The sequence below is a fragment of the Thalia democratica genome, chromosome 5 (genome assembly GCF_965202585.1).
Source record: "Thalia democratica chromosome 5, ktThaDemo2.hap1.1, whole genome shotgun sequence".
Classification (NCBI taxonomy): domain Eukaryota; kingdom Metazoa; phylum Chordata; class Thaliacea; order Salpida; family Salpidae; genus Thalia; species Thalia democratica.
Genome location: NC_139169.1, coordinates 33,883,064 through 33,894,916, shown reverse-complemented (window position 1 = coordinate 33,894,916; position 11,853 = coordinate 33,883,064). Strand labels below are relative to the sequence as shown.

At 27.3% G+C, this 11,853-nt stretch overlaps 1 protein-coding gene across 1 annotated transcript; it reads right to left on the bottom strand.

Annotated features, from left to right (window-relative positions):
* Positions 1-6,181: 6,181 nt before the first annotated feature.
* LOC145836979 (histone H3.3 type 1-like) lies at positions 6,182-6,979 on the bottom strand. The gene is made up of 2 exons (XM_082944747.1): positions 6,847-6,979; positions 6,182-6,459 (listed from the first exon to the last, which is right to left on the bottom strand). The coding sequence occupies exons 1-2, from the start codon at positions 6,977-6,979 to the stop codon at positions 6,182-6,184; spliced, it is 411 nt and encodes a 136-aa protein (XP_082800873.1).
* Between the last annotated feature and the right edge of the window lie 4,874 nt (positions 6,980-11,853).

Here is an 11,853-nt window from a genome sequence, read left to right as displayed (position 1 = left end):
GAGGGTTAGGGGTAACAGTTATAGCAAAAATATAAATTAACTAAAAAAATTAGAATAACAAAAAATAGCTACCGACCGAAAGTAAGGGTTAGATGTAACAGTGACAGTAAAAACATAAAAAAAAATTACCAACCGAGGGTTAAGGGGTAACAGTGATACTAAATACAAATAAAATTACAAAAAAAAATAAGTCGTGCAAAAATTCTCCGAGCAATTAAACCCCTCGTGCAAAAGTATAAGCGTGCAATTTTGTCCCCCCGTGTAGTTTCATACGCTCGTGCAAGTTTGTATATTGTTGTTGACCAACTAATACTTTTTGTTAAAATAATTTAATTTAAATCTTGAGTGCGAAATTGTTAGTAGATAATAATGGGATTCACTGCAAGAACTTATGGGGCGCAGATTTTCGACCCAAGGTCGTGATAGGGGTGGGCAACGTTTTTATTCAGCGGGCCAAGTATGCAAAAAATTAGTACTTTGTGTGCCCAAGCGTTTTAATTTCTCCAAATTTACGAAGTTTAATTAATTTTTAAACCTATTTCGAGTAAATATTAGTTCCATGTGCAGCATACCGTCCTGGAAAAGACATTAAAGGTATCCAAATGGTGTACGACTCGATGACCAAAAGGTTTTTTTGTGCACCAGGTCCTAGGATCAAATGTTTTGAGCTTTTTTTTGTTGTTGTTTAATGAACTATAATTAATGAGACTATTTTTTACTGTATATAGATCAAGTATTTTGCAAGTTTTACAAAATACCTTTGATTATATTTAGTTTTCGTTTTAAAGTAAATAATATCAAGTATAAGTTTTAAAATTAAGCTGGCAAGTTATACTTGCCACTGGGCCGCAGTTTTACTTTTTGCTGGCCAGATTACACTTAAATTTGTAAACATTTGCATGCTGGATCTTAGTATGGGTCAGGATTGGTAACTTACAGCTTTTTAAAATTTGAGTTCACACTTGAGCTTAATAAATAATATCTACTTCATCGCTTTCTAAAGAAGATATCTTATAAAATGTTTTTTTTTTATGTGTTGCACACAAATACACTTTGTAACAATATCAGCCAGCAATTAACTTTTTTAATATAGTAATTCCTGCCCCTTGTAAACTAATAATTTAAAATTTTATGAATAGAAACTGAGTTTTTCACTACATCTGTAAGAGATAAATATTGTGAGTATGTGTATATACAAATGTTTATATATATGTATATATAAATACAACACTACGTTTTAAAAATGTAATAATTTAGCTGTTCTGTTAGACAGAACAACCCTTCAGTTTAATTATTAAAATAGTATCTTTTAAAACATAAATCTGCACAAAGTTAAGCAAAAACTTTAAGGATTGTTACGACACTAAAAAATTCATCAAAAAATATAAGACACTTCAAGGTTGCATAAACTTACAAAAAAATTAAAATTTAATCTTAAAAATTGTTTATATTTACTGAAAAGTTCATATGGTTATTTAAAGCTAGATTTGAGTTAAATTTTGAAATCTCAAGGTTTTCCATATTGCAGCCACGTTTTAGACTGTATTTGTTTTTTTGTTCGTGCTAAAATTTCGCAGTTAATGCTAAAAGTTTTATTTCTATCTTTCTAGTAGAAAATTTATTTCGAAAGCGTAGTTTTTATTTTGTTTTTACTGTCGTTAAAAGAACATTCTTGCTGTGTGTACCTACTTACGACTAACCTGATCACTTAACATACTGCTTGGTTTTCTCTTATGCTGCTATATAATATATATAACACTCGTTAATAAACAATTGCCATCCACCATGTACTTATCTCTGCAGTTTCATTGCTTTCGTTCCTCTACCTTGTTTTCTGACATTTTAAGACTATAAGAAATTATCTGGCTCTTCATGTCATGCACGAGTAGGATGTTTTCTATTGAAAATTTTATTACACGGGTGTGTTGGGCCAAATTTTCGGCTAACAATATCCAGGAACGGTTTACCAATCTTTATCTCTACGACAAACAAAATGGGGGCGTGAAGTACAGAATTTTTTAATCAATAAGAAGCAAAAACATACGCTTCTTTTTTTCTTGCATGTTTAAAAGCTTTCGATTTTGTGCCATTAATATTTTTTCATGGATGTATGGATAGTATTTGATTATTTATTATCAAAAATTTCTAGGAAGCGTTTTCCAAACCGCGTTAAACGCCTTTGCAGAATGAGGCATTGAAATAAAATATACTTCTTTTTCTTTTCTTTTACAATATTCATTTTTTTGGCTATAGGAAACGTGCTCTTATAGCTTCCTGGTAGCGTTGGGTTGTTTTTCTTAAAAATGCTTTTACTTCTAAAATCTTTTTGAGGTGCTTATTCACTACGGGATATATTTTGACATAGTTACTAACAATTTCGTTATTGATGAGATTTCAATTTTTATGAATTAAATGGTGTAATAAAATTAATGTATTAGTCTACCAATAAATTGGAACCGTTTAAATAATTGTTTTAATAAAAATTACTACTATCACGCTGTACAAGTGTTTAAAAAAGTGGCAAATCTAAATAAAAAGGTTTTTCAAACGCATTTTACGATTGATGCAAAAATTATAACATTATTAACCTAGGCTGATATAAAAATAATGACAAATGCTTTCTGGCTTATTGAACGTTCTTGTATTTAATAACGATAGACTTAATTAAGTAGCCCATTATACTTAAATTATGAAAACAATACTTTGTTTAAACTTAGTTTATTACACAACAAAAAGAAAAAAAAAACACAACGAAAAGTACACATTCATATGTAATAACTACATGTCATAACGGTATATGACGTATAAAACCCTTAAGAGAAAGAATAAACACTTGTACTCACTCAAAGAGTATAGAACGCATTTAAACCAATCAAATCAGCGTTATTCAGAAATTATTGAACCTTCTCTTTTTCTTTTGTATTTTTGCTTCCCTTTCCAATTCATCATCACTGAACGGCAATTGATTCAGAGGCATCTCCCGATCACATTCAACGGAAGCATCCGTCGCGGGTCTCTCCTTGTCCACACTGTCCTTGGAGTAAAAAGTGTTCTCCACGTCGTCTGGGATGCAAAAGACTTGATCGTTCACCTTCAAGCCTTCGATGGATCTGGTGGGTACGAGATACGTTGGTTGCATTTCATATCCGACCAACTCACCAATTTTTCCCAGGATCCGCTTGTTCTTCACTAAGAGCAACGTGTTCTTATCAAGTGCGTTATCGGTTGCAATTGCCAGGACGTTTACCCCAATACGAGTAATGGATTCAATGTTCCCTATCAGTAAAGGAGTTTTATCAGTGGGGTGATGCTTGATATTGGCGGGACACTCTCTTGCAAACTTTTCAGCTAGCTCCTCCCTTTTTATGTAAGTCATCCTATTACTTTTATATAATTCTAAGAAATCTAATTCCAAACCATTGTCCGGTAAAGGAGTAATTTCGTATGGTGAAGGAATGTCAACGTCAGTACCTGAGTCAGACGAGCTCTTGTCTTCTGCTGCATCAGCTGAGTTACAATCAATTTCAGGTCTAACTGGGCCAGATTCAGCATGATTCAGGGCCTCTGTATGATTCAAGTCATCATGGTTGTTGGAATTCTCTTCAGCTTCTACTTGGTCACTATGTTTTGAACCTACTGAAATTTTTATTTCTCCATCTGCTGAACTGGATACTTCTTCATCTGAGCTACCGCTATAACCTTGAATTAGATCCATACCTTTAGACGTATTTATACAGAAAAAGCTAAAATCGTTGAAGTTATTTAATTGCTTAAAAGAAAAAGTTTATAAAAACTAACTTGATCTGACTTACTAATTACAAGTAAAGTAGGGTATTATGTTTACGTAGTTATTAACTGAACAAGCTTGAAATTTATTTTGGTGATCTACTAAATACCAAATACTTACAATATAACATTTAAAACTTATAAAATTTCCATAGTCATTTTTGATTATGTTTGTTTTAAACATAAATTTAGATTTAGATTTAAATTAAAGGTATACTTTTTATACAGTAAAAATGAGTTTGGTAAGAAATTAAAAAAAATAATTAAGATTAAAACTAAATATTACTAATGTTTAGTTAAGTATTTGTAAAGGTTATATTTTGGTTTTAAATTGTTCTTATATAACATATATTCCCATAAAATTATACTATTTATCTTAATAAAAAACAATTTAGAGTATTTAAATTTTCAGCAAATAATTTAAAAGTAAAGAGCTCTTTAATGAGTTAATATTTATATCACAATTGCCTTAATCGAAACTAGATTAACGCTACAAGCAGTATTTTTGAATATATATGTCGAGAAAAAAATACTATACCTAAACCAACCAATTATTACGATTTTATGAATTATGAACTTAAACTCATAAAATAAAAAAAATCATAAAAAAACCCAATTAAAGCCAAATTGTGAAAAATGTTGACAGTTAGTAAAAAAAAAGTTCTAGTCGTTTATACACATATTATTTATACGATATGTAATTATCATTATTTTTTTTTACTCAAACTCATTAAATATAAAAAAAAAAAAAAATTTCTAAGAGGTCCCACTCAAAAAAACACAAATCCAATGATATTTTTTAAATTAAAGACAAAGGACCTTTCTCTAGAAAAAAAAAAGTTTTTAATTAGCTATTAAGATAACGAAAATAATTAGATCCAAAGTTTTGACATTTAAAAAAAAATCTGCAAGCTACTTCATACTCTTGTTTATAAAGTTGGTTATTACAAGTATTGTTAAATTTTTTTTTTGTATTCGGTAGGAAGAAATTTAAATAATTTATTTATAAAAACTTTCCTTATAAAGAGGTTTCTTTTGAAGTAAAATTTATCAAAATTTACAGCAATTTTATTAACAGTTCCGGACAGCAGAACCTTTATTTTTTGTTGATGTGATATTCCGACTAAAAAACTGCCCAGCATAAGTTATTCAACTACTGCACATCAAATGTTGTGTGTAAATGTTTTATACAAAACTAGATTAATAAAATGATAGTTTAAATTCTTAGTTCAATAAAACAATGTTGCTATAGTAACTTCTTGAAGCTGGTAAAAGTTAAATTCAAATGATCAGTTTTTAGTGAATTATAAATTAGAACTTTGATTATAAACTTCAACACTTTTACTTTAGAGATGACTCTACTTTTTTTGAAATACAATGATAATTTTAAGAAAAAAATTATAATAGTATTTAGATATAACTAACTATTCTTTTATTATAATTTATCTATGATACAGCAAAAGAAAAATACATTTTTTATCTCATGTTAATAAACTTTTTACAAAACGTTTAAAGTCTGTGTAACCTCTTAAAAAACAAGAATATTTATGTGAGTGTGCATACATGGATGATATACTTAAAAACCAGTCTGATGTGCATATTTACTGCTTTAGCAAAAAAGAATAGTTTTTATCATTTTATTTTTATCTTAATTAAAAGCTTTGTTTTCTGAATCTTATTTTAAAATGTTTGGATAAGATGGGTTAAAAATTAAGGTTTTAGAAGTAAAGTTTGGTGATCCAGCAAATATGCAATGCAGAATGACTCTCCATTGTATAGTGTTAATTTATATTTTTTGTTACATAACATACTTGTATATTTTTTTAATAAGTTTCAAATTGAGTTCTTAAAGCTATAATTACCTGATAATATTAAGAAAACATTAAAATTATTTTTTTACTTCAGTAGAATTGATAAATACAATTTAATGTATTGTCGGGGACTACCAAGATAATCTAAATTATTGATTTTTTTATTCCTAGTTAGATTAAAATCATTTTAACTCAGCAAAAGAAGCTTTTACTATTTAATTTTAAGGTAGTTTGAGATATTGAAACTATCAGGAGATGTCATAAATTATTTATAGTTATCAAAAGTGTTAAATATTATCGGATTTAATTTCTAATTATTTTTTTTGCCGAAGATGTACAATTTAATCGCGAACTTAAATGTCTTTTTTCACATAAAATTAACATTTTATGTTTTTAGTTTAAAAAACTAGTTAAGACTTTTTATGTATGTTAAAACACGTAGACTAGTAAGAATTTTTTTATAAATCTAAAGCTCTTTAGGATTAGGATAAACAATAAAAATAATTTAATACTACTTAAAAGTTTATTGAACACAAAATATCAACGAAACAAAAATAAAAAGTGTCCTGTATAGGACTTCTTTCTTAAGCACGTTCACCACGGATGCGACGGGCAAGTTGGATGTCCTTCGGCATGATGGTAACTCTCTTGGCATGAATGGCGCACAAGTTAGTGTCTTCAAACAGTCCGACCAAATAAGCTTCAGAAGCTTCTTGAAGCGCTCCGATGGCTGCGCTCTGAAACCTCAGGTCTGTCTTGAAATCCTGAGCGATTTCACGCACGAGACGCTGGAATGGCAGCTTGCGGATCAAAAGCTCGGTGGACTTCTGGTAGCGACGGATCTCGCGAAGAGCAACGGTACCTGTAAATATGTATATTTTATAGATTTTGTCTATGAGGAGCCGATAGTAAGGTGATAAAATTTATACGTGCTATTATCAGTAAAGGAAACATCTATTACACATGGGCGACTGTTTTTTAAGTTTTATTAAGGCGTTTTGCAAATTATTTAGTGGAAATTTGGTCCATAAGAAAAGTCAAGTGTTTAGATGTGACTTTAGACATGAATTTAGAAAATATGTTTTATCTAAGGATTATTAAGAATTAATAAAAAACTATTTTTTTATTTTTGGTATATACTTTAGTCAGCTTGAACACAAAAAAAATGAATTAGATAAAAAAATAACAGACTATATTAAACTAACTATAAAATGAATACACGAAAATATTATACAAATATAATATGTACCTGGGCGGTAACGATGAGGCTTCTTGACGCCTCCGGTGGTTGGTGCACTCTTGCGTGCAGACTTGGTGGCAAGTTGCTTGCGAGGAGCTTTTCCTCCGGTTGACTTGCGGGCGGTTTGCTTGGTACGGGCCATTGTGTATTATAGTATTTATTTATGTCTAAAAAGTATTTTTAACATTTACTAAATAGCATAAAACTAAACAGTTATGAAATGAAGATACATAGTACTATTTGTAGTATTTTTCACAAGACTTTCCAAAATAAGATAACATAAGTAAGTCTAATAACTAAAATTATCCATAAGTTGACATAAGATAATCTTAGTAAATTCAATTTTTCCGTTGGTGGCATAGAATTACTAATACTATTTTAAGTAATATTAGTTAGCAATAAAAATAAACAATTTTCAAAAACATTAATAACTTTAATTATTTAAATGAAGGTAATGATTACTATTTAAAATTAACTAAGATTTTCAAATAAGTGCAGGACTTAGATAACTTTAAAGATCTCAAACTTTAAACAACTACAGTATCCCACATGAAGCGAGTTAAAAAAACAAGTTGATATTTTTTGATTTAATTAATATTTAATTTGATTGGTAAGAAGTTCAAAATGATGTTTTAAGATTTTATTATAAATAATCGTGTTCTATTACTAAAACTTCATTCATTCTACTGACCTTTTTAAAATTAAAGTGTACGGAATATAGTTGTTACTTCACACTGAAGTGAGCTTATTTTATCTGCTCTTCATGCATACAATTCATTACAAAAAACTTAGGAAGTTTTTTATAACTTTTATCCATTACCTTTTAAACGTGTCTAAATATTTAAACATAAACTTTTCTATCAACAGAAGCCTAATTTTTGGAAAAAATACAAATTAAACCTGATCCTTTCTTAACCACAACCTAATTGTACTGATGCTAGTTAGTATTATAACCTGAATACATAACTAATTCCTGATGTACAATACACATTTTCAAAGAAGCTTTAGATTAATTTTATAATCATTATTGAATTGCCATAATTCAACTTTACATTTACTATATGTGAATTAATTTAAGGTAAATTAAATAAGTTTAAACCCCATATTTTTTGCTGTATGGGTAAAATATCAAACGCTCTTAAATGGGCAAATAGTAAATTTGCGTATTGCTGCTAGAAAATTAAATGCGAGCTTTATTGTAAAAATTCTCTAAATCTACTGTTAAAAAAAATGCACTCTATAGTAAAAAATATAAGAATGTGATATTAAAATTGATAAATACTGCTTTTAAAACAAAATGTAATATACTCGTATTTTGGGTAAAATATTTTGTCGGTCTAATTTAACTGTTAACTTAAGGATAGTGATTCTTACCTGATGTCATTATGTAGGGTACTAATTAAAAACCATAATTAAATTTATACTTAAAATTTTTAATTTATACCTAATGCTAAATTTAAGCAATACTTAAGGCTACTCTATATAAAAAAAGTTATGAAAATGAATGATTATATTCTAAATTTAAAAATAATTGCAAACATTAATAAATATATAATTAACCTATGAAATTATGGTCAAAACTTGTACACAAAATTTAATTTAAAAAGATAATACTTTAAGAATGTATAAAAAAAAAAAAAAAACTTATCAGAGCTTAGATAAAAGGTACTTATAAAAAGTAATATTACTAAAAAATATTCTATAAAACACAAAACACCAAGTTTACTGCAGCAAGCTGTGACTAGAATGCCTCCTGTTCCAACTGTTGAGAGTTTATATGTGGCTGCAATAGAAAAATGCTAACTTGCATCAGTAAACTCGTGACAGCTCTTTATTTTCTTCTTATCTAAACTTGCATCAGTATTACACGTAGCCTTACGACTTACGAGCTATTTTATAAAGGCTTGGATAAACAGGAAATGTAACTTAAAACTTTTTTTGATTAAAAAAAACATAAAATTTAAAAATTTAAAAATAGATCTAAATGGCTTCACATTGTTCTGTTTATCAATAGAAACCTAGCTTTTTAAAGAAATTAAAACTCAGTTGAGCATGTCAACAATGCTTAAACTAGACTGAGTTTAACCTGAGTGAGATGAGTTTTCAAAACGTGACATATTCAACTTCAACATTCCTCAAATACAACCTAATGAAAATATTTAAAAAAATTCTTAGAGTAACTTGGTACTTACTTTAAGTCTTAATGTTTTAACTGTGTAAAAACTTTATGTAGATTTAGCTAAGTTGAATAAATCTGAACTAATTGGGTTTAGTTAATCGAAGTAATTAAAAATAATACTTTTGTTAACAATTTATTTTAAGGTATTAAATCTATCCTGAGATGATAAAAAATAGTTTTGATAACTAAAACTTTTCAGAAGTTAGCTGATATAATAATAGACAGCTATTACTAGTTTTTTAAAAGTTCATAGAACAAATAAACCACATAAAATGTTAACTTACTTGCTTAATTATCTTAGCTTAAACTTTATCTTTCTACAATTGCAGCAAAGTGCACTGAATCTTTTTAATAATCTGTCTTAATTACTTTTTACGTTTTTGATAAAATAATAATTTTTCAAAGAAACTTTAGGCTAATTTTATACTCATTTTTGATCCAAAATGATTAAAGTGAGTCTAAAAATGGTTGAACTTAATCCTTTTTAGACAAAGTTTAGTATCTAAGGCTGTTTGATAAGCAACTACTAACTGGGTTTAAAGTTGTCTAAGGAGTTTAAATTTTTAAGTACTGGATATAAGTTTGTCTACTAATGGATTTAAATTGTTAAGAGTTGACATAAACTAATTTGAGTTACTAAAATTTAATAGCTAACTCAATTTAAGTTTAATTAAAGGTTTGCAAATAGTCTATCAAAAAGTTAATAAATTATTTATTAATTTGGCTCTCTATTTCAAGATTGAGCACTATTACTCATTTGGTTTTCCAAATTATACAAAGTTAATATATAAACTTAACTGTTTTACAGCCGTATCTTATGCATACTAGTGCTAATTTATGTTCTTCCCTGAATAAAAATTAATTCCTGATGCAGTGCTCCATATTTCAACAGATATTTTAAACTAACTTGATACTTACTTGTAAACCAGAATATTTTTATTTTTAAATTGAACTTTGTTATTTTTATAAAAATATTAGCTTAGGCTAAAAAGTTAACAAATTTATTGAAATTTTATTTTAAATTGATAAATGTTAGTCTGAGTTACAAAAAGTTTTACGTCTCTGAAAATTTTCACATATATATGCAGTTTTCTAAATTTTATTTAAAGCTACGACAGAAAAAAAAATTAATACTGAACAAAATAACTGTGCACTGGAAAAATTCTAGACATTCCCCTGCCCTGAATATATCTCAAACTTCTGATGAAATAATTTATTTTATCAAAAAAATATATATACTCATTTTTTAAGCCAAAATGATTTTAGTGAGTCTGAATGATTGAAATTTATCTTACTTAGATCAAAGTTAGTCTTTAAGCTAAGCAATAGAAGTTTTTACTCTTTTGACATATGTTAATCTATGTCATTGAAGTTATCCTAAGATCACAATTCGTAGTCAAAATGTTTTTTAATCACTATTAGTTAGCTTTAACATATGTTAAAAGTAAAAGTTTGCAAAATACCAGTTGAATTTAACTAAATGAAGTATAAACTTAAATTTTATTCCTGACTAATTCTTAGAACTTGCTAACTTAAATTTGAACCTTCTTTAACCTCAACCTGAGTATACTAATTAGTACTTCACCCTGACTATTTTAAAACTTCCTATAGGAAACTTTGAATATATCAAAGGAATTTATGAGCCAAAATTACTTAATTTAATCCAATAAGGGGTCGAAAGGTCAAAAAAGGAACGATTTTTATGTACTTCAAAAACATATTTTTAAATAGTTTTTATTGGACAAAATAATATTAGGTAATAGGTTTTACTTAAAAGATGACACTAAAGTTATAATTTATATAATAAGTTAGTTGAAAAAACTCTGAATTAGGTTTTGGTTGTAAAAAGATCAAATTTAAATTAATAAATATAGGCAAAACGTTAATGTTTTACATGGTTAATTAATTATTAGCATTTTTAAAACTTATAAAAACTGTCTTTTACTACTTAGGCTAATTTATGATAAATTTTAATTACCCAACACTGATTTTTATAAACTCTGGATAAATTTGATAATTTAGACTAAACTGTGAATCACTAGTTTAATCTTCAATTACTTAGATTAACTATATACAATTAATATAAACTGATTTGTTTTAGATTAGTAAACATACATTTATTAGAAAGTTAAATCAATTAGATTTTTTAAATCATGATGGCTGAAAAGTGAGTATCAAGTTACTCTAAAATTTTTTTAAATGTATAAAACTTCATCTTAAAAGTTATTAATATCTATGGTAAAACACAAGCTAGAATTAGATTACTTGAATTTTTTTAACATTTTTTAATATTTTCTTTACCATCACTTTTACCCCTAACCCTTACCCTCGGTTATTAACTTTTTTTTCTTTTATCAATTTATCTTTTAGTTTTTTTCCTGTTTATTTTTTAATTTCTGTTTTTTATTTTACTCTCGTGCAAAAATGTAACTCGTGCAAGTTTGTAATAGCTGTCTAACACTAATTTAGCCAACTTATGATAAATTTTAGTAACTCAGCATTATTATTTTTACCCTACACTAAATTGTTAACATTGAGTGTTATCTTTAATTACTTAGATTAATAATGACTAATTATTGCAAAATTATTAAACTTAGCTTAGATTAATACACATATAAAAATAACAATAATAAAACTAAATAAACAACCTAATTGTTTGGTTGGGATAAATTAAAACTTAGTAATATTTTCTAAATAGTTTATTTTTACCGCTGACTTGTACTATTTTTATTATTATTTTTGATAAGTTTATGTCAACTATAAAAAAAATTCAATTACTGAGACAATTATCAATTATAAATACTTTTAACTAATACTCCTATAAAATCCTAACCGAA